The 23,543-nt window shown below is 40.6% G+C and overlaps 1 protein-coding gene across 7 annotated transcripts in view; it reads left to right on the forward strand.

Moving 5' to 3' along the window:
- The window catches only part of CADPS2 (calcium dependent secretion activator 2), a 302,854-nt gene extending 282,622 nt beyond the window's left edge, over positions 1-20,232 (forward strand). For 5 of the 7 annotated variants that reach the window (XM_042815716.1, XM_042815717.1, XM_042815718.1 and 2 more), the window contains 2 exons: positions 15,137-15,241; positions 19,261-20,232. In XM_042815716.1, the coding sequence (XP_042671650.1) occupies positions 15,137-15,241; positions 19,261-19,431 (276 nt within the window). In that variant the 3' untranslated portion in view covers positions 19,432-20,232. Of the gene's footprint in view, positions 1-10,264; positions 15,242-19,260 lie in introns of those variants that run through there. The other 2 variants (XM_042815722.1, XM_042815723.1) reach the window with 2 other exon arrangements.
- The last annotated feature ends 3,311 nt before the right edge of the window (positions 20,233-23,543 follow it).

Raw genomic sequence — 23,543 nt, forward strand, 5'->3', positions numbered from 1 at the left:
TTTGAAAAATATGAAAATATGAAAAATATGAAAATTCAGAACAGAATTTAACTTGTGAAGTGAATCTTTACCTGTGAGAGAGATGCCCATTTTTTTTCTGGAAACTTTCAAAAAAGACTGGGCTGCAGGATTTTCTCTGCACAATTTTGAGCCATTTAAGTTCTGTGCTTCAGTGGATTTAATTGTGCAGCAGAATAAAGGTGTTTTTTTTTTCCCTTTCCCGGGAATTACTTGGCTTCTGGTTGCATTTCATTATTACTTTCTCTAGAAGGGGTATAGACAGCAGGGACAATATGGCTTGGTTCTCCTGGTAGCACCACTGACAGATCAGCATGCCATCGTCTTCTCATCTTTAGTCACCAGATTTAGAGTCACAAAGAGTTATTTGCTTGGTCATTTTATGTAGGACTTCTTTCGTTTTGTAGTGGTCCTCTTCCTAGTATCAGCTCGGAACTTTACCTACCAGAACTCCTTCCCATCCCTGGAATTTACAACATATTTTTCCTATCATCTGTAGCAGTTTATAGTTGTGCATTTTTTTGCTTGGTTGTTTGTTTTTAGCACAGCAGAACTTAAAGAGCACTAGCAAGGTTTTGTAATATGTTGTACCTGTGGAAGATCCACAGTGTTTCTGACTTAAATGTCTGTTCCATGTTCATGACATGATTTAGTGGAGGGTTGTTAGAGTTAGGGTAGTATGGTTAGGTTGCCCTTGGACTTGATGATCATTTCCAACCTGAGCAATTCTATGATTCTATGATTCCTGAAGGTTTAATTGATCCATATGAGTTCTTCCAATCTCATATGCCACCAATGCAATCCAAAACAATGAATTTACATTGGAGCAAGTTTGCGTCTCTAAAAAACTCAAAGCAAAAATTTTCTAACATGAATGCTGCAGTGACCCAGGGAGAATCAGTGCATGGCAACTACATTATGTGTTTATTTAATGATTTAGACTTTCAATTCAAGATAAAAGCATCAGCCACTGAAACTTCTTTAAGCCTAATAACTTAGACCAATGCATTGTTTTTTAAATAATTGGTAACAAAATATTTTAGAAACAGTTATACTTTCAGCATTTTTCAAACACTGGTTCAAAAATTATTTTCAGAAAAAGCTGTTAGAGTAATACTTGGTGAATGAGAAAATGAAATATTTAACTAGAATTACACAAACCTACGATAAATCTAAAATGCTACTGTTTTGTATGAGCCCCCTCTTATTTATAAAGATAATCTACCTCCTCAATGACGTAAGAACATTTGTGCTGCCTATCACAGAGCAGTGCTCTGTATCTGATCACAAAACTGTCAGACGTAGAAAATATCCATCTGTAAAATTCACATGGAGTCTGGTTCAGCGCTATTAAAATTGGAGGAAGTTCAGCCATTGACTGCAAAGAAGCAACATTGTGTCCATAAGTATGTGTTGTTATCATCACTGCCTAGATTTAGATTCATGTTTCTACTTGAATTATTCAAAGGGGACTAATTCATGTTTTTGAGCATTTTAAATGACATTATATTTATAAATTAAAAACACATTTTATTTTGTCTAGCAAGCTTCAGCTTATAAAAGTAGCTGAGTATAGAACACTGCATAAAACATTGATGGAGTTCTTTCTTTAGGAATGTAAAGTTCTCAAGTGTTACTTGGGTAGATTCTAACTTTCTTCTACTTTTTGCACCTAAAGTATGACAAATATTGTATGAACACACACAAACAAAAAGTGTATTTTCAAATATTTTCCCTTCAAAATAGTTTTATTTGCCTTTAATAACTTTATTTTATAGACTGCGTTTGTGTTGAGTCTCTAATGAAAAACTTAACAGGATAAACAGATGTACAATTCTAATTTTATTGGCTATATATGTGATGATATTTCTATCCAATAATTGATTGCTACTTTAAGAATAAAGAATTATTTATGAGAACAATTTAAACCCATCAGTGTTCAACCACAGATACAACTTGAAATTTTTTACACTGATGCAAGCTTATCACAAATACAGCAAACTAGTCAGAATGCTAATAATCATAGATCTAGTAATCACTGAATCACCAAAGTTGGAAAAGACCTTCAAGATCATCCAGTCCAACCATCCACCTACTGCAAATATTTCCCACTAAACCATGTCCCTCAGTACATCTGAGCAACTCTTGAACACCTCCAAGGACAGTGACTCCACCGCCTCCCTGGACAGTCCGTTGCAGTCCCTGACCATCCTTTCAGAGATGAATTTTTTCCTAATATCCAACCTACATCTCCTCTGGCACATTCTCTCTAGTCCTATCACTAGTTATGTGGAAGAAGAGGCCGACCCTTGCCTCACCACAACCTCCTTACAGGCAGTCATAGAAAGCTAGAAGGTCTCTCCTGAGCCTCCTCCTCTCCTACTTAACAATCCCATACTTAACTTAACTGACCTTGCAGAGGTCTGTGCTGGCAAGCAAGTCTCCTGATTGCCTTGTCAGTGATGACACCTGTTAGCAGTGTTGACTTCGGCCCCTAAACCCTGTCTCTTGTGGGTGTCAGACTGGCGTGGTGTGACTGAACAGTCCTGTTGGCCTCACAGGGGCTGCTCACATCTGTGCCTGTTCTGGGATCTGCGGCCTCACACAGCAAGTGCATGGATGTTGGTGGTGAGGATCATATACGACTTGCTTTGGAGTACTGAGACCAAACATCTTTGTGAGCTGTATAAATGCTTAAGCACTCCAGATTTCCATAGCTGCTTTTGGCTTTTGTATTTCAAAAGATCAGACTTTAAGTGATTTTTTTTTTTTTTTAAAGAAGCTTGTACATCATCAGCAATGTGAACTAAATGTTGGTAGTGTTTCCTTATCACAACCACTATTTTCCTTTTCTATTAGTAGGAAGGGATGGATTATTTAAGTTCGGTGATGTACTTGAGGTTATTTGAGGTAGGAATTATTCTCCAAAGATTACTGTGTTACGTACTTCATTCTCTGCCTCCATGGAGATATAAAGTACTTAACAGATGAATTTCTTTGCCAACATACCTGCTAGTACGTTTTTAGCAAATGCTGCACTCAACTGCATCATTTGTTTTAAGTCTTCCGACCTTTTACCAGTGTTTTAAAAATGTACAACTGCTTCTCCCTGGCACATGAGTTAACCTTGGGCTGGTGGTGCACAGCTAAGAGAAACGCATTTTACACGCGAGCTTTCTGTACAACCAACTCTTTGTGCTGCTCATGTCTACCTCAAAAGCAACGTGAGTGCAGTATTCAGTATTCAACAATGTTCTATCAGAAAAACTTCAACGGTGACTTTTTTCCCATTCTCAAATTGCTTCCTGTCACATTAATTTTAATAAGTCATCTTACCTTACATTATTATGTAATTATTTGCAAGTGTATAATCTGACAAACGCTCTACTTTTTGATCTAGGTTCTGTGCCAAGGCAACTTGGGCAAGTTAAGACTAGGTGGAAGTGGTTGAAGACCACGTTTGAATCATAAGCTGTGTTTGTATTAAACTGAGAAATATGAGAGGACCGTGCCTAATTACTTAAGAGACTCAACAAAAAATGGATTGTAGCTTGTTGATCTTCTCATTTCTTTGATAAGTCAGAATAATCTTCAAGAAATATGTGGCCTTCTTTCTCGGATTCTTGAAATTTGATCACAGTGCAAAATTGTCCTTTGGCACAAGCCCAGAAATACACATCTTTGCATGATGCACCTGGACATATGTGGCAGGTCTGGTAGAATCAGCTAATTAACAACACAGGCTTAAACAGGCACCTCATCTGGCAGTGTAGTTAGTTGCCTGATGGTGCTCAGCAGGATTTGGTAGTGCTTTTTATTTTTCTATCCTAATGGTCTGCTGCCCACCTAATTTTGCCTTATTGTCAGCCACTACTTACCGCAGCTTGAGGCCCTCCCAGGAGGCTAAATTATTATCAAAGGATTAGGGAGATGTAGCCTTGCAGCTCTGACATTTCTGATTACTTGTCTATGCCAGAACACTAATTAGCTGTGACTAATTAAGAAAAATGTTCCTGCCATAGAAAACCATTTAAAAGAACTGAGAAGTAGAAAAGCAATTGAAAAGCTGAGCAGTGCTCAGATTTTCCGATGGTCTTTAGATTTTCACCAAAGTCTTAACTCACCTTTAATTATGTGTAATATTTTACAGGGAAAATAGAAGTCTCTTGATATGAGAACCACTCTGCAGCTTTTGCTTCACTGAGGGAAATTCTGGTCACTTTAAAACAGTTTGTCACATCTTTTTCAGTAAAAGAATTTTACAGAAAATTGTTGGCAGTGTCACCAAATTTGGACTGGAAAAGTATTATATTAACGTGCTGAAATAGCTGAATTTCTTCTGCAAGATGCAAGTAGCATCTTGCAAATTTACGTTCAAAGTCTTTTTAAAGTTCAATAAATTATTTCTGGTGATTTCAAGAATATCCATCTGGGGTTTTGTTGTTTTGTTTTGTTTTTTTTTAGTGTAGAAATCTCTGCAAACAAAAAGTGGTATACTCAAAAGCTGAGAAAATATAATTTCCATCTGATTTCATGTATTATAGAAGTTTTCTTTCTTTCTTTCTTTCTTTCTTTCTTTCTTTCTTTCTTTCTTTTTTTTTTTTCTGTGATATGCTGAGAAAAGGAGTGCCTGCTCTTGGAGGGTGCTGATTATGCTGCTATCAACACAGCCAAGCTCAGTACTGTTGAGCTCAATAGGACCACAACACACTTAAGGCAAGGCATGTGCTTCAAAGTTTGCTGCTTCAGGATCAGAATATTCAGCACTTTGTAAACTGTTTCACAGCGTAGCCGAGAGTGTTTTCTCTGGAGGAAACTTTTACACAATGGCTGTGTTTATGATGCTTCTGATTGGATTCATTTTCCTGCTTCTTCAGTTTTGATTCTGTTTTAATTTCTGAGTTTCCGTCTTGTTACCTGTCCAACAGCTCAAAAAATAGCCAAGTGCTTTTCTCTAGGACACTGCATACCCCATAACTCAGTCTGCATTTGGTATTCATGGAATAGATGTCTGCCACCCTTTTCACACTAATGTAATCATATTATTTAAATCTTCCCAGCAGGAGAGTAAGAATCTATGAAATAAACATTCTGATACCTTACTAAAAGAGCTTTTGCTTTTAGGGTATAAAAGGGAAAGAAAGAACTGTTTTTCAGGACACTGAATCCAATATCCTGATATTCAATCCTAACCTCTGATTTCCCAGAATTCCATGAGAAGGACACTTTTTATTTGCAAAAAGGGTAAGATGTAAATTGCTGTACAAAGGCAATATAAAATGTGGATCCTGATTCAAAGCAGGAAGACAAGAAGATAAAAAATCCCAAATTCAAGATTTTAAAGCCAATCCACTTTTCTCTGTGTTGTTTTTCCTGAGGGAATTGTATCATAGACAGAGGTGGAATCCCCAGGTTTTTCGCTTGTTTTGGCGGGAGAGGCTTTAACACTGGGAGCTTGCAGTGCAGTTTCCCCATAGACGTTCTTGGTCTGTACTGTTCAGACATTTATTTAATGTAGTTAAATGCATCTATCCATCACTCACAGTATCCATTCACTAAAAACAATAACAAATTCTATCAAATAAAAGAGAACTCCTTCCAACATCCAGGCACAATTTAGTCCTTTAACCTTTTTATCCTGCTAGGCACAAAGTAGCAGCATCTCATTCCAGGCACTGCATTTTTTTTCTCTTATCTCAACGGCTTGAAATGTGTCTAGCAACTTAATGGAATCAATTGAGCATGGCCTACTATAAAAATATAAAACAGCACTGAAACTTTAGATGAGTCTGTCAGTAAGTGTTAACTGTGGCAGTAGCTTTCACATTCTACGCAGTCAAGAGAAATCAATAAGGATTGTACCATTTATATTGTCTTATCTAATGTTTGTTCACCATGAAGTGCCAGGCACAAGCACCATCTAGGGAATATTGATTTCCTGATGTACTGTAATTCACACACATCCAAACAGCAGGAGAACCATGAGGTTTCTGAAACCCTGCGTGCGAGTCTGATATTTTTACTTGTTCTTCATTTGGGTTAAGCTTAGTTTAAAAAACAAAATCAAGTAAAACACTATTGAAGTGTTCACAAATAGACACACAGCCGCATTGCTGACCTTGGGACAAGAAAGATGATGATAGGAAGTATGAGAATAATCTTGTTTTATTAAAATCGGTTGGATGTAACAGAAAGAGGTTGCTAAGTTGTAAATCAAACCAGCACCAGGTGAGGCTGCTGCAGAGTGCTCCAAATCTGCTGACAAAGTTTGTGAGCCATCAGTGAAAGGAGCTTCATGGCCAGGTTCATCGAGGGGTGCTGAGGCTTACACACTGATGTACACGTGCAGAAGTTTTGAGCTACACAGAGATCATGTCTTTTAAATATTTTCAAGTGTTTTGTCACGTTTTCTTACCTTACACGGTGTTGACGGTCCTTTAAACCACATTGTACCAAACGCAGTCACAGTGTGCAAGACAAGCACTGCAAGTAGTGAGTAGAAAAATCAGCTCAAAAGAAAAATATATATATATATATATAGCTCCACTGTAAAAACTGCGTGGCTGAAAAAGTGCAATGGAGTCAGAGATAGATTGAAAGGAAACCAGGCACCTGTTCAATCCAAGGACACTGTGGAGGAGGGAAGGCAGAGGAGGCAGGCTGAGGCTGTGCTCTGTGTGGGCACTGCCCCATGTGCTCCCAGGCCTTGTGCCCGGCAGAGGAGTGGCTGCATCGCCGTGCATCTCTCTGCCAGCCTCACAGCTGCAGCCAACCCCATTGTGTGCTGCTGCAGTGCTGTGCGGGGTAAATGAGTGATGAGCCAAGGCTGCTGGGGTGGGGAGGAATAAGCTGCATGTGGATATTCATGTAGGGGAACCCCGTGTTATTTTAAAGACTCTAATTAAAATACGTACTTAACTTGTATTTAACCTGAAGCAGGAGTTTATGTGGAAGATATCAGGGCAAGAGCTACTAGCATGAAAGGGGTACCCAAAAGCTGTATCACAGAGGGTAGTCCAGAGTTGGTCCACCTGGCATTTGGTGCTTGGCACACAGGTCTCGCTCCAGGGATTTCTCAGGATGGCCGGGCAGAAGCAGGCATGGTGCCTCAGTGACCTGCCTTACAGGTGGACTGAACGGGGGTCTTCAACCTTGGTAATGCTACTCGTGCATTTAGCTAAATGCTATGTTTCCGCAGCTGCTTGCATTCCTATGGTTTGTAAAACTAGAGCTTGTATAGCAAGAGGTTAGTATTGTAATGATGAAAAAACTTGGTCATTTCACACTATGTTCATTTGTTTATTTTGAGGATCCAAGCTGGTTTTCATTTCAAAGTCATTCAAGTGATGTTCCCCATTCTGTGCCTTGGAGGATGTTTGTAGATACACCCAAAGTGCAACACAACACGGTGCAGAGAGACTAACAGTTTGCTCCAGAGAGTTTTAGCACCAGAATAACCTATGGAAGTACTGTTCACAAGTAGACTGCATCTCCAGAGCGGAGCGGGCAAACTGTTTGTGCTGTTAGTCTCTTGTGGTCACGAGCATTATGTTAGTGCCTGGTGTTTAAAATCAGAACAGTGACATTACATATGTCCAGATAAGGAAGGGAGTTCTGTATGTCTAATTCTGCAAATTTCCAGTTTCCCTGCACATCCACCATATGTGAAGAAGCCAGAAAAAAAAAAACAAAAAAAAAACCAAAGGTCAGGAGCATTGCAAAGTAGAATAAATATTGTATGCAATGTATGGAGAGTTGAGGACTGTATATTTTGTAATAAATACGTATATTTATTTGTGAATTGGCAGCAATTCCATAGCAACTAGTCAGCTTCTAATTATAAGCTTTTTTTTAAGCAGGAAAAATTTACTTTCCTCCTGAAAGATACACTTTTTGTACATCAGAAATGTTTTGCTATTACAGGAAAATAAGAGGGAGGGGAGGAGAGGAGAGGAGAGGAGAGGAGAGGAGAGGAGAGGAATGATGTGCTTTGTGCTTAAACAGAGCTTATAATTCAAAATCAGCAAACTAGGGAAATCTCAGTCCTGATCAATGTATCACAAGACATACGGTTGAAATAGGTCACAGTATGTGGTTTCTTTCTCAATTCTCCTTTCCTATTGCATGTAGCTAGAATTTTAGTCTGTGAACATTTTTGCATATCCCAAAATTGGATGTTCAAAGTTCAGCTCAATATTTAAGACCTGTGGGAGGAGGCAAAATATGGAAGCTTTTGTAGCTTGAGACACTTTCAGAAAGATGGCTTGGTAAGTGTGACATAGCATTAGAACCCTAATATAGTGGTGGGGAGGAAGAGTTGTGCTTCAGTGGCTTGGTGAAAAGAAGGAGCATGTGAGGGAACAGGAGGCTTGAGACCATGACAGCAGAAATGAATGACATGGCCGTAGGGGAACTTTTGGACAGGTTCTTAATGAAAATATGGGAAGGAACTGACATGAAATGGGGGACTGTAGATAAATAGAGTTTATTTGTGTTAATATTGATTTAATCATTTGTGGTTTTTAGATAAAGGTCTTTAAACATCTGATTTTTAGTGCAGGGAGAAGGCTTCATTTGTTTGTGCAGCTCACTAATGCCATGGTTCGAACAAGGTTCACTCCAGAAGTTTTCCACTCATGCTTAGACTCATTTTTTTTTTTTTTTTTTTTTTTTTTTTTTTTTTTTAATGAATATTCCTAGAGGGAAAAAAAAATAGGAATTGCGAAAGTAGTAGAAGTAGTGACATGGTGATCCCCAAAAGCAGTAGTATTCTCCTTGAACTTTCTGAGCATCTAAGAAAATGCAGAGATTAGCCCTGAAACCTTCTGGATTTGATGCCTGCAAATTAGAGGATATATTGTTGTTTGATGAAAGAATGCATTTAAGTTTCAATATTTGTGTTGATTACAAATATTTTAAATACTGTAAATAATAAAACAAATGTGTCCCGGATATAATAAATGTACAAGAAGTGTAGGTGAAGAAGTGCTTGAGCATTGTTCATGAGCTGGAGATAGAATTCTGATTCTGCACAGTTGTAATGTCAGCTTTCTCCCCATATTTATTATAATAATGTTGAAACACTGGGAAAAAGAAAAAAGAAAAAAAAGAAAAAAAAAAAAAACAACCATCTTGCACAGGACTCCCAGAGAGGCAAAATTCTGAGCTTTCAGGTTTTTTCAGGGATGGTACCATAAACTATGAGGATGCTCAGAATTATACCTAACTCAACATTTTGTGTTGTAAGAAGTCACGTTCTTACAGAGCTGGAGGGGCTGTTGCTGAAGGGCATTGGCTGGCACCATGAAGCCACCTGGAGCTGATAGCAGAGCAGGAAAGCTCTAGTCTGAGACCTTTTTCTTCTCTGGGGTTTCCCAACTTCTGTTCTTTCAATTTCCTGATCACTGAAACAGTACTCCTCGTTGGAAATGAAACTGAAAGTGCCTCACAGACTGAGCCATGTTTACAACCAGTGCAACCCAGCAAAAAAAAATCATTGGGGAAGCAATTTGTTCCTCCCAGTAAAATCACAGAATCACCAAGGTTGGAAAAGACCTAAAAGATCACCCAGTCCAACCGTTCACCTATTCCCAACAGCTCCCACTAAACCATGTCCCTCAACACAACATCCAGTCTTTCCTTGAACACCCCCAGGCTCGGTGACTCCACCACCTCCCTGGGCAGTCCGTTCCAGTGCCTGACCACCCTTTCTGAAAAGTAATACTTCCTCATGTCCAGCCTGAATCTCCCCTGCCGTAGCTTGAAACCATTCCCCCTGGTCCTATCACTGATGACACACAAGGGATTTTGGGAAGGTACTGCATCAAGTCAACAAGTTCTGGTCTCTCCAGAAGAAAAAAAAAATGGTTATTTTAACAAGTTCAGAAATCATCTGTTTTGAGAATTTGAATCGATGGGGTGAGAATAGAGTACAAGCAAAATTTCTAGATGCAAATATGTGATTTCTTTTGTCTGTCTACCTTTAGTTGCCTCAGCCTTCTGTGGTTTCTCGGGCTTTCTAATCAACAGGCTGCTTAAACCTGAGGGAAGAGCAGTAACACCTTGTGCAAAATTGCTTTGTTGTTGTTCTTACTTAACAACTAAATATATTTAATTTCTGTATAAATTCAAAGATATTTTGAATGTTAGCTCCTACTTCTGACTTTATTTCTTGTTGTGTTGTTCCTGGATGTATTTAAAAGATGCAGCCATTTTGCAGAGCACTTTCTGATGTGTCGTTCCCCAGTTTTTTTGCAGGACACTCTGTGAGCTCTTCAGTGTTCAGATGAAAATCCTCAGTTATGTGGATGATGGTTATACATAGACTTGAAAATACAGCTGTAACTTCTAAACCTCGGAGTGTTTTCAAAGGCACTATAAATAAAGTTGGTTTCACTCATTAGCATTAGCACCTAACAAAGGACATCAGTGTGATTGTTCATAGCTTGCAAAGAGGGAAATAAATTTTGAATCTTAAATTAGGAACTTGTTTCTGACTTTTGCTGTTTGCATTTCAAAGGAATAAGTTATCTATTCCTAAATAGAGTAACAATTTTTAAATGTTGTAATGTTGCTTGATATGCTATTATTGCTAACTGTTAAAAAGTTGGTAAAAATGCTATAGAACTATGGCCACAGGAGTTTAAGCACTTAAATTTTGCTTGCTTAAAATATATCTTCCGTGTTGTAGCTTGTACTGCCTTTGAAGTGCAGTCTCTTCAGCAAGAATACGTGGTTGTTGTTCCTTGGAGGAAATGTAGAGCAGAGGAAGTAAAAACATCCCATTGTCACTTCAGCAACTCAGTTCCAAACAGAATGAGGTAAAGGCTTTGGAAGGAAGATAAAATGTGGTTCCTAGAAAAGCTGTTCCCCTGCCATATTCAGCAGAAAAAGCATTTCAACAGTTCCCATTTATCAAGAACAGCTAAGATAGAGGAGCTGAATGGGGTCCTGTGTATCAGATGCTAGGAATACCAGGCCTAGGAGGAGCGAGGCATTGTGTGTTGGTACCTATTGAGCCTCCTTCCAGGTGGCAAACAGCTGTACCTTTTTATCAAACTTCAAAAATAAATCTGAAGTGCTTGCTTTCAGCCGAGAAGTGTTATATTTAATTGAAGCGTTCTGCAGACGTGATAGCTCAGGCACCCGGAAAGATGGTGAATATTGAATATATTTGTTTTGTGTTTCAACCAGTCAACAGTATAAAGAAATTCCTTAACTACTTCTCTTTAACTCGCCTGAAGAAAGCACGGTATGTTGCTAAATCGCCTTTCACCGGCCCTGCCGAGAAACAACTTTAATCCTTGTTAGAAAATTGCAGAGTCTGGGCTGGACAAAGAGCTCCTGCCCGGCGCATTGTGAGCGCGGGAGCGGGGCGCGGGGAGCCCTTTACAGCTGCGTGCCTCCAGCCTGCCTCAGCTGGACTATTTAGGCCAGGAGGTTTGTCAATCCCTCCCCACAATGGGGAGAGTTTTTCAGTGCCTGTAGCCGTGCCGAGCCCCGTTGGGGATCAATGCTGGCCATTCAAGCTGCACCCTCTTTCATTGCTTTGGTTTGTTAATTTAAGACTAAAGGTCCGCCGAGGGGGTTTAGGGTGTTTAAGAAAGCTGATGAACTGTTTAAGAAATCTGATGAACTGAGAGCGTTTATAGCCCTGGTGTGGCAACTATTGGCACTGAGGGAGCTGTGTCCTTGTTGACCCTCTTGTTATTAAAAATGCACAAGTGCTGCGCTTCTCAATATTTCAGCACTCTTTCATTGTCAATACCACCTTCTGAGCCCTTCAGCTTGTTGCTTGCTCTAAAGATCTTCTTAGATTGGGTTTGAAAACTTCACCTTAAACACTAGATTAGACTGATGTTCTGTTTTCCGTGCTCCTGTTGATTTGTTGAACCTTCCCAGGGCTGGAAAGCAAGTAGCAGCTTGATGGGGAGACGGGCTGCTAATATGATTTACCAGTCTACAGTCATGCACAATAAGTGTGAATAAATACAGGGGTCTCACAGAGTCAACCCTAGCCTTTCCTTTTCTCTTATTTTTTACTTCAAAAGAGGTATCTCAGGAAAATGAAGAGAGTAATGCATGCCCTTACAGGAGCCGGATGAGCTATGAATAAAAGGAGGAGGGGAACGGGGAGGCAAACATATTTTTGTTAAAGTGGTTGGCCGCTGCTATGTGCCGATGTGCAAAAATTGTATAACACACACTTTTTGCAAAAAATATGGTACCAGTGCTGTATCATTGGTACCTGCCAGCGTCCTCCTGCCCTTCCACTGCTATTGCTATTAGCAAAAAAGTGACTTTTTTTTTCCTTAAAACCATCTGGAAGGATTTTTTTCAATTGTTACTACTTAAAAACAGCGTAGTAAAGGTCCATTGTCAGAGTGCCGAGCCCTGTGAGTTTGCAATAGACTTCCATGGATGCACCCCTGCCTCTCAGACGTTGTCAGAGGTTGTCTCAAGGTTGTCAGAATGCGCACCCTTGGAGTCCACCTCTGAGAGACATTGCCAGTGCTGTGTGTTTTAGCAGACTCCAACAGAAGTAACAGTGAGATATTTACCTTCTTTTCTTAGGGAGTGCAGCAGATGTATGCTCCTGCAGCTTCGGTCTGCCTGTGTGCACAACACTCAGAGGTATAAGGCAGTAGTGAATGGGAATTCTGACCACAAGTTCCTCTTTCTAGGAGAACACAGAAAATACTCTTGATTGGATTTTTATTTAAAATTAGTCTTCAAAATAAGAGTATTTTTCTAACAATTCTTATTTTCTTTTTTCTGTGCAGTGTATGTGCTCAGAGGAGCAATGTACCATAGTATCACTTCACGATCATTGAATTAACCGTTTTTACTCACAGTTTAATATACTAAGAGTAGTCAGGAAAACGTGCTATGTTATCTAACTCACAAATTTGAGAAGCAAAATTACTCCCCTCCAGTTTCTTAGCTTTCTTCTCGGCACAAGGAAGTATATCACAGATATATATGGAGAGTCTAATTTGAACTGCATCAGTCTCAATTAAGTTATCTGGCTGGGCTTTAAAACGCATTTAGCCAGGAAACGGGGCCTGGCTCTGTGCTCAGTGATGCGTCAGTGGGGGCAACCGGTGATGGGATTTTCAGCCCTGCCTGGAGTTTGATCGTATGAGCAACTTCCATCTCTTCTGCTTTCCACCACTCATTTGCTGCAAAACACACTGTAGCTGTTATTGGATTTCTTATTTTGTTGGGTTTTTTTTATAGAAGAATATCATTGCTGAGAAAACACTACTAGTAAAATCATCCTCTCTGCATTGATTATTATTAACGACTCTAGAGTCTTAGTGATAATATAATAGTTGGGCCTCAGCTTTTTGCAGACAAAGGTGGAATGCTTGGTATACAAATTCTCATGTTGATTAGATCAATAGAGTTCATGGAGTGAATCAGCTCAACTGTATATTGTTTTCCAGACATCTGTATGCGCACAACACCTGTCATCTCAGAGCTGCCACTTCCTAACAACTCTGACACGTTAAAAATATTTTGCAGGTACATATGAAGGAAAGCAAAACAAGCATGCATGTAACCAGTGAAATAATACAAATCGTATGAGAATGCCCAACAGGGATTAAAAGCCAATATTATACATATCGGTTCCATATTTTACTTATTAAAACAAATCACTTTTATGAAATGTGCAGTCTGATGCTAAAGGTGTGTATGGCGTGTTTGCTCACTTCAATGCCATGACAGTAAATAAATTGGAGAAAACATAATTTATTTCCGTTGGTTGGTAATTAAAATTTATTTGAACACATTAAATAGAAATGGAAGTCAATATTACATGAAAATCTTCTTTCTTATTGCAAACTTACCCTAAAGCTGATGGCTACAATGAAATGAGACTTTGTTTCCAGTAAAGAAAAAGTATTTATACGTGCTTACGGTATTTAAAACTTTTCCCAGGCAGCTTTTCTTTTGATTAAAGAATTCTAGTTTTATTTTCTGTTACTTCCTGTACAAGTGATTTATCTTCCCTGTTTTCCTTACGTATTTTATTTTATTCATGAGTGTAGAAATGGCCAACGAGACATGTGAGAGCCTCCTTTTTAATTATTTTGCATACCTTGTAAAAAGGCTGTGTTTTAGAATGTCAAATCTCCTCTTTTTTGCATACCTATGTTTTTTCTAAAGACACGGGAAATCACATTAGAAAAGGACATAAGCCTCTTCCCTGTGGGGAATGTGAGTAGAAACCGAGCTACTACACAAACTCTTCTAATCTCACTGCTAAAATGAAAAAAAAAAACCCTTTCTTTTTACAGTTTGACTAAATGACATCTGGTTGGTATTTTACAGGAGGGGGAGGCAAATGGCTGCAACTAAGTTTAGTAAAATCTCTTGTAATCCAGTTAATGGGGAAGAACTTCTATAGTAGCTATTTAGAGCTGAGCATTTTTTTGCGGTAACATAGACACCAGCAGCAGAGCTCATTCTTGCCACAGCCATTTGTGGAGCTTTCAGTGAAAACATGCCCATGCCTTCGATATGAAAAGGAAATAAGGTAGGCTGCTTTTATAATCAGTGATTAACATGAAACAAAACCAGAATGTGCTGATCTTGAGAGGGATGAAGTGTTGTTTTGACCCCACATAAATACAATTTCCGCGTATTTCTGAAAGCATTCCATAATAAAAGATGTTGAAGAAATCAGAGTCATTATTCTGTTTGATGCTGTTTTCTGGTTTGTATCAGAAAATCTAAGTGTAGCAAAATCTTCCCCAGGATGTCAACCTACCCGTTTTCCCCTTGCTATTTAGCTCATATAAGTGTGTACTTAATGCCCATTCTCACTGACAGATAGCTGAGCACATAACACTATTTTGCGTGAAAATATTCTAGCTGAAAAATAAAATAGCAGTTGCTAATTCATGCAAAGAACAGTCTGGGTCAAGTTATTTGATTTCTTGCTGACCCACGCAATTCTCTTAATGGGAAATTATATGATTGTTGACTTCGAGTGCTGATCTGTGATCATTTCAAAGTGTTTCATTACCTCTCATTACCAAATCTGTTAAATGAATAATTCAGGGTTGTTTAGTGTTTTTGTTTGTTTTTTTTTTTTAATCCTCTTTTTCAGCAATGGTATAGCAGCTCCATGAAGGTCATATGCATGTGGTTGGCTGATAGATTAGACCTTCAGCTTCACATCTACCAGCTGAAGACTCTCATCAAGATCGTTAAGGTAAATGAAATGTATTTGAGTTACACTGACTGAAGTGAGGCATTAGCAAGGATATATTGGGTCACCCGAAAAGTTGAAAATTGTGAAATAGAGCCATTGATTTTTGTAGTTTTGCCATTTTTTCCCCCACAGTTGATACAAATTTGAGGAGAAAAACATTTTATTAAAACTTCTAATGTTAGTTTTTATGTGCGCTAAGAATTTTCAACCATTCTGGCCTCAGTGACAATTCCAGTGAATGTTAATAGGTTTCTGCTAGCTGTTCAGTAATACTATCCAGAATTCTTAATAAATCATTGTTTGTACTGATTTTTTTGTTGTTGTTTTTTTGTTATTTTACTGTAATAATCACAAAAGCTGTTTTTCTCCATTTTTTTCTGCACTCTGAAAAAATAACCATTCTTTTTCTTAGGCACACGTGATTGCTAGGTTCAAATGAAAAACAATATTCAATATGTTAGATGCCATTTTCTCATCTTTCATGCTCTGGCATCAGTATCAGTTGAAATACCAGTTCCTCCAGTCCAATCTTGTCACTTACACCGGCCAATGCAAAATTTTTCCGAGTGAAGTGCAAAAGAGTTTGCAGTGGGCAATTATGGGCTACCTTACCATAAAAGAAAGTTCCTTTGTAACTCACTTTTAAATATATTACTGAATACCCTTAGGAAAGAGAGAGAAAGCCATTTCAGAACTTTTTCCTAGGAGGTTCTGTCTTGTTTAAATCTGAACATCCTTGTTATGTGTGTGAATGTGCAATAAGAAGTGCCTACTGTCAGTGACACCCTCCATTTCTCCAAATGATTTTCTAGAGAAGTTCATGCAAGACTGTTAAATTGGGAGAATTTTGACCTGTAAGCACTAGCATTGCAGCTGGAATTTTCACTATTCACTTGTTTTAAAGAAGGAGGAGGAGGAGGAAGAGATGACGATGATGAAGAAGAAAAAGGAGAAAAAGAAAAGATAAAAAAGAAAAGAGTCATGATAATATTATGCCTCCCTGAGCCACCCAAGCTCAGCTTTGCTGTTTCTGACTTTGACGAATATCCCTGGGAATAGGATTTGGCTCTTCATTTTATTGCATGCCAAGGTGGCAAAAGCAGTTTGCTGTTTGTGGCTGGAATTAATGGCTTTTATGAAAGGTATAAGGCTCTTTTCAAGTGGCAGGAAACAAGCTGTGCCCAGTGAGATGAGCAGATTCAAGCACACCAGTAAAATATAACTTGAGAGTTTAAAGGAAAATAATTAGTCATTAATTGTAAAGTAGAGATAAATGAGCAGCACAGGCAGCTGACCTGGGTTCTGTGCCTGGCACACAGGTTAGCTTCATTCACATGAAGCATGCTTCCAGTGGCAGTGGGATCACAGTGGCTGCAGCAGTAGCCTTTCTGTGCCTATATGCATGTTTACTTTGCATGTATGTTCCATGTGTCTTATTCCATAGCACTACCTGCAGATACAGGAGGTTGAAGAAAGTGATGTTAGTTTGTAGACGGTGTTCTGGTCAATGTACTGGAAGGTAGAAAGCCTTGACTGCCTGTGGAAGGTAGCAGAACTGGAAGAACTAACCCAGTGCAGAGGCCACTGGGAAACAAGCAGTGTACAGTAAGAAGCTTTCAATGGAGCAGCCTCAATCAGGACAGGCAGCATTCTTCCAAACCATCGAGCAAATGGAGGCATTACTCTGTTTGCCTTTGGCAAAATTGGTAGTCTGTGTTGTCTCAGCAGCTCTTGAAAATATTTAAACTTTTAAAAATAATAACTTAAAAAAAAAAAAAAAAAAAGTAGAAAGTCATTCTTAAGGTCAAGAAATGGTGGGTGATTGTTCCGTGTTTGGACACAGTGAAGGTGGTGGCATCGTTAAGAGTGGCCAGAGAAAAACTGCTCATTCTCATTAGATCCAAGATGGAGGGATGCTGCATAAAGGCATCTTTAGGTGTCTGAGACACATGCAGAAGGACATGACTAAAGAAAGGTCAAGGACCAAGAGAAAAGTTGGGAAGAAATGAAAAATTAAACTTGTAAGTGAACATTATTATCCTGCAAAAGTATGTCAAGAGAAGAGCAATGACTGAACCCAAGAGTGCTGGCCTAAGAATGGGAGGAATACATTGTAAAACAGAAAGAAATTGTTGTAGGACTTGTTAACAGCATAAAAGGAAATTGAATGTTCAGTGTTACAAAAAGGGACTGCAATGGTGGCACTTGAAAAAGACCAGGCAGAGTACTCATAGAAGTGTGCGAGCAAAACATAAGCTGCATCCATTGACTCTGAAGCTGACCTGAGAAAGTCAAATAAATCTCAGTTTCAGTGATTCAGACAAGGTTTAAATAATCATCATAGATATAGCGGCAGAAGAAAAAAAAATTCTCCCAGCTGAACGCTACCCATTTTGAGAGGCGTCTTTTGCAGTTCTTTGAAGTATGGAGTGAAACAAGATCAGCTTTTTTCTCCTTTCTTTTTTTCTAGGAGTTGTGCACAACCTCTTCCAGCAGAGGAATTGGCCTGATAGCTCTTAATTGTTTTCCGTTTTCTTTTCCCTGTAGTCTCTTCCATACACACTGAGGACTCATATTGTAAAAGGCTTATCCTTCTTAAGCTTTGTAGGGTAACTTGGGAAAGGTTGTTACAAACATATTACTGATAACAAAACAAGAAGGTAGAGTAGGTGGATCTCCATGTGCTTACTTGAATATATAATCAGTAAATACAACCATTTTATTCCCAACACTCACTGAATAATCAAACAAAAATGTCATACCTGCTGGTTCGTAGGAAGGCTGCTTACCAAGGAAACAAAAATTTGCCAAATGGCAAAAAAAAAAAAAGATGTAGACGAGTCTCAAACTGTAGGTGAGTAAATTAACATTGTAAATTAATATAAATTAACATTGATTGCAGTAGGCACCTGAGAAACTTTTACATCTTAGAATATAGAGAATATAGATTATAACCTAAGATTTAATTTATTTCTCTACCTTTGGTGCATAAATGTAGAGATAAATGCAAGTGGAGTTATAGTTTGAGGAAAGTCAGACTTCTACATTTACTGTAAAATGACAGAACCACCTGTAGACAGGTTCACATTGCAGTATGCAGTGAGAAAGCTTCTTGATTGGCTTCTTATTGTATAAATTAGACAAAAGGGAGTTACTGAGAGGTCTGCATACAATTATAGGACCATAGTACAAAACACAGTCTCCTAAACAAATTACCATCCAAGTGTGGCTTGAGGACTCCTTGTGTTGTTAGGGTGAAACAAAGTGGTCTTGTTTACCCTGATATGATTTTATGCAAAGTTATGCCTGCAAAATGTTATGCTATGAGCCCATTGGCAGTATTTCTGCTGTTGTCATTAGCAAAGGCAGCACCATTGATAGACAAATATGTAGAAAGTGTCCATGGAGGACTTGAGTATGTAGGCAGAAACTGATGCCCAAGAAAGATTTCTGTTTCCCAAAATGGCGCTCAACAGACAGAAGATGACAAACATTTTCCAAGAATTAAAAAAAAAAAAAAAAAAAAAAAGACAACATTGTCATATTGTTGACCATTGGCTTGAGCACTCAAGCAAAACTTGTCAAATAGCGGAGTTCTTTGAAGAATGTTGATGATTTGTTGTAGCTGGAATTGTTTTCTGTGGATCCAGAGTCACTGTCACTGGCTGCTGCATTTTCAAGTTGAGTAAGTCACTTTGAGTCTATCCTTTTCACAGAGTTCAAACTAATATAAAACATGGTCTAGAGGGAGGTGTCCTTGCCTATAGCAGCAGGGTGGAGCTGGTCATCTTAAAGGTTCCTTCCAACCCAAGCCATTCTATGATTCTGTGATTTTTTAATTTAAGTTAAGCTTATAGAAACCTCACACAGTGCAGAAGCTAAAACAACACACATCTTTTGCAAGCTCTACATGATAGATCCATAAATGAGGGAGGAACGGCATTACTCTGCTGGCATGCTTCACCAGTGTGCAGTAGAAGATTCCTCATCCAATTCAGGATGTTTTATTTCTGCCACAGAAAACCTACCGAGACTTCAGATTGCAAGGTGTGATGGAAGGAACGCTGAACAGTAAAACCTATGACACTGTCCACAGCCGTCTGACCGTGGAGGAAGCCACCGTCTCAGTCACAGACGCGGGAGGACTTCAGGGCATTACGATGAAAGACAGTGATGAAGAAGAAGGATGATAGTGTCTCACCACGTGTTTGGGATGCTGGGGTGGTGGTTTGAGGGTGGGGGCTGTCTACGGTTCAGGATTCTTTTGGTAACTCGTCCTTGTAGTTGCGTTTATAGTTTTGCCTTATGACATAGGCGCAGAAGTGTGATTTGCTCACTTTTTAAAATACTGAAAGTAAGATTATCAAAGGAAAAGTGCCAAGGACTCTTTGAGAACAAAGGTTGTAGCATATTTTAATGTATAGCTTTGCTTAGGGCTGCAAGAACACTGGCATGGAGTTTGAGTTCCACTTGTGATTATGTTTCCTCCCCTTTTGTTCGTTGCCATTTGTTCTTGTATCTCCATCGAATATTGATGTCCCGTGCAGAAAACAAAATGTGTGGCTCACTTACAACACAACTATACAGGAAATCATTCTCAGAATAAGTCTGCCCTAGGTAAAAGAAAAAAGTAAATAGTGTCTTTTCAGGATGACGCTTTGTTTACTTTGTGTGTGTGTGTGTACTTTATTTTACATTATTATGTGATGTGCATTAAAAATTTTAATTTAGGTTCTTTGTATCTTAAGGTTGGTATGTAAGTGGTAGGACTTCAAGGACAGTCAAACCCATACACACTACTTAGGAGTGCCGCTGTGTCTGTCCATTTTGCAAGTTTAAAGATATCGTGTTGGATGTCAGTAAGCTTGCCATCAATGTTTCTATTTCTGTGAAAAATTTCAGGCAATAAGAACACATTTTGTCGTGAACACTTCTGTATTTATCCAAGTTTGTATAGAATTCTACAATTAAAATGTTTTCAATATTTCAAACCATTTGAATTGTCGTATGGATTCCTCAAGAGAATGAGCTTTCTTGAAGGATCATATTTTGTGTACAGGGTGGTTTATCACATGGTTTATTTAGCAGATACAGCACAAATATCCAGGGACACAATGGCTCTGTAAAGAAGAAAAGCAAACAAAAACCCATACTGATAGATGAACAGACAGTGCTTGCTGCCCATTTTCCCCATGCCTTCAGTGTGAGATAGAAAGAATTCAAATTTTTCTAAACCCAAACTCTCAACTGGTAGAAAACTCAAGTTTGTTTGATTTTGGTTTTGTTTCAAGAGAGAATGTGACTGATTCCTAGTTTGTGTAGACAGAATACAAGAGAACACAGAATAAAATTATACCTGAAGACATGCTGAGCTCTTTATCGAGCCCTGGAGTTACACTTGAAGAGAGGGTCTTTGCTGATGGACTTTCTGAGGATCTGTGAGGCTTGCATGAAGTTTCCCTGCAAAACAGGCTATAGGACTTTGAGACTTGAAGTGCTGAGGTTGTCCTGCCCCACTCCTACCACTCTCTCTGGGCTGCAAGATGAGTTTCAAGGAACAGGAGGGTGGGAGGTGACTGTTGCAGAGCAGGTCCCTTACATCTCTTTTCGTTCATGTTACCAGTTTTGCTGAGCTCAGGCCTAGAGAGAGCACAAGGAGCACAAGGATTTTCACCATCATCTAGGTGGGTGTGCTGGCTTGGACTTTGCTAGCATTTCTCAAGGCTTTCCCTGCTCCCACTTCCAAGGGCTGTCAGTGCCTGAAAGCTGCCAGCATTTGAAGGAAGAGCCTGTCTGGCTGCAACCTACATCAGGGCTTGGAAGAAGCCGGGACACCCAGTGTAGTGCCAGCCTCCCAGCCTGATGAAGGCCAAAGGGAGCTTACCTTGGCAAAGATGTCCCTGGTGTCCTCCTCTCTCCCACCATTACCCTCCTGACACCCATGGAGGTGTCCATTGTGAATAGGCAAGGGCACATCTCACCATGTCTGTAGGCTGAGGCCTACAGACTGAGGCAGGGGCATCTACCCAGTTCTGTGCTGAGAGCTGAGCCTCCTGCAGGCAGCCAGTGACACAGGGAGGCAATAAATTGTCTGTGAAATGTCCCAAGCACCTGCCCTGCTTTAAGTCTCTGAGATGTCAGGAAGGAAGGAAGTGGTGCCAAAACTGGACACTGTTCTCAGTAAGTCATTAACAGTCACTAACAGCATCACTGGCAGTGTCACTAAGAATCTGGAGTGAGAGCTAGAATCAAGGGACAGGAGTGGCTGCTCTCAGTACAGCCTGGGAGGGAATGGGCTCAGCTCTCCTCTGGCAGAGCCCAGGACTGGAACCCATCTGCCAGCCCTGATAGCCAAAAGCTCTGTGGGAAGCAGCACCCAGTGAGTCTGTCCTCTGTAAAAAGTCATCGCCACACTGAGAAAGTCTTCTTAGTAACGCTGACAACTCTCCTTCCCTGCTTATTTGGGCAGAGAAGAAAATATAACCTATGGAGTAGGTTATTGAAATTCCACTTGTCAAGAGGACTAACAAGCTGTAAGGATCCTGATTGATCTCACCTGGACTCTCACCTTCTGCCAAGGACTTTGACCCAGCTCAGCACAGGGTCCTGCACTGGGTGATGCCCTGGATCACAGACCCCATAAAGCCAGATGCTGGATCTACAGCCCCTGAGCTGTGGGTTGGCTTCAGCCCTGCCTGGCCATCACAGACCTGCTGGAGCACTGGCTGAGCTCAGTGCTTTCCCCCTGCCCAGCCCTGCTGCCTGCCTGAGGGTGCTGGAACTGGTTGGTGGAGTCCTGCTCCAACACTCTAAGGGCCCCCCAGCTCCTTGTCCTTCAGGGAGCAGTGACCCTCCCTGTGCTCTGACATCATCTTTAGGGGAAAAAAAATCTATGAATTTTGTGTTTTGCAGTGGGATTGAGTTGCTCGGATTTTGTGCTGCATGCTGCATATATCACACGGACATCCAGCACTTGGCTGTACAATTTCATTCGCGTGCACTACTTGCTTGATTTGTCAGTAAGACAGAGGTGAGTCAAGAAATAGTGGGGGGGGGGGGGGGCAAACACAAATTAAAAGACGAAGAAATGGAAGACGATGTAACCATGAAGAGGTTATGAGATGTTTGTGATTTTCAAAAAATTAACTCAGATGTGAAGTATGTGGTAAGTTATTATTAGCAAGGCAGCACAGCACCCATCACAGGAAGGCAGGTACTGAAATGACAGCACCACAAAGGTCATTCTACTTCTTATCAACTCACGTATTTTCTTAGTAACTGGATTTGTGAACCTGGAACCAATGCCAGGCTTGAGAAGGCCAGTATCTGTGTGACAGTCTCGCAGGCACACAGGGACACAAGGTTCCCCCTCTACGTACGTTTCTAATGCAGGTTTAATTCGCCTCCTCGCAAGGTGTGCGGGAGTCGAGAAGAGCCGGGGGGTTCCGGGCAGCCTCTGCCTGCCGTAAGTGCCGGGGGGGCGGCTTAGGAAGGAGCGTTCTCATTCCGTTTAGCTCTCTGCTTGTTGGTGGCCCAGAAGGGGCTGGGAGCGGGCAGAGCGCGGTGCGAGGGCAGCGCACCTCTCCGCTTACTGACCCAGGGGAAACCGGGCGGAGTCGGAACCCTTCAGCCAAACGACTGTCGGCAAATGGGAACAGCCGGGCAGCAACGGGGTCCTAGGGAGAGCGGAACTCGTTTGGTGCCGAACGGCAGAAAAGGCGATGGGCAGCGCAGCTCCGCGCTCCTCGGGCTCCCTTGGGCGTGGGGCTCTCGTTCTGACGGAGACAAACCCACCCTCGGGCGTTGGCGTAGGGGCGGTGCTGCTCCCCGAGGCTGTGCCCGTGTCCCCGGGCGGCCGTCCAGCAGCGGGGCGTTTTGCTGTGGTGCATTTTACTGTTTTTCCCATAATTTTGTTATTGTTCTCACCCTTCTCACTTGGTTTCTCGCTCTCTCCCAGCCGGGAGCAGGGGAGAGGGGTTAGCCCTGCACAGACCCTCCTGTTGCCGCTCACCGAGCGCAATGCTGGCAACGCAGCGCAGTGCCTTCCCGAAGCCGAGCAGCACTTCGCTTTGCTCCAGGTTAGCTCCTAACACGCCAGGAAAAACAAACAAACAAACAAGAATAAGTTAATTGCTCCCGATCCTGTTCAGGAATCTTAACATTAAACAGCCTCCGTGAGCCAAAGAGCGCGAGGCGTTCATTGAGCAGGAACGGGGCTAACCGCTGCTGGTCTGGGAAAGGAACAAGTGCGGAGGTGTCACTCACTGTGGCGGTTGCCGCTGGCCCCTCCCCGCCACTCTCA

This window comes from Centrocercus urophasianus, unplaced genomic scaffold (genome assembly GCF_019232065.1).
Source record: "Centrocercus urophasianus isolate 14NV4802_14NV808 unplaced genomic scaffold, USGS_Curo_1.0 seq_15, whole genome shotgun sequence".
NCBI lineage: Eukaryota > Metazoa > Chordata > Aves > Galliformes > Phasianidae > Centrocercus > Centrocercus urophasianus.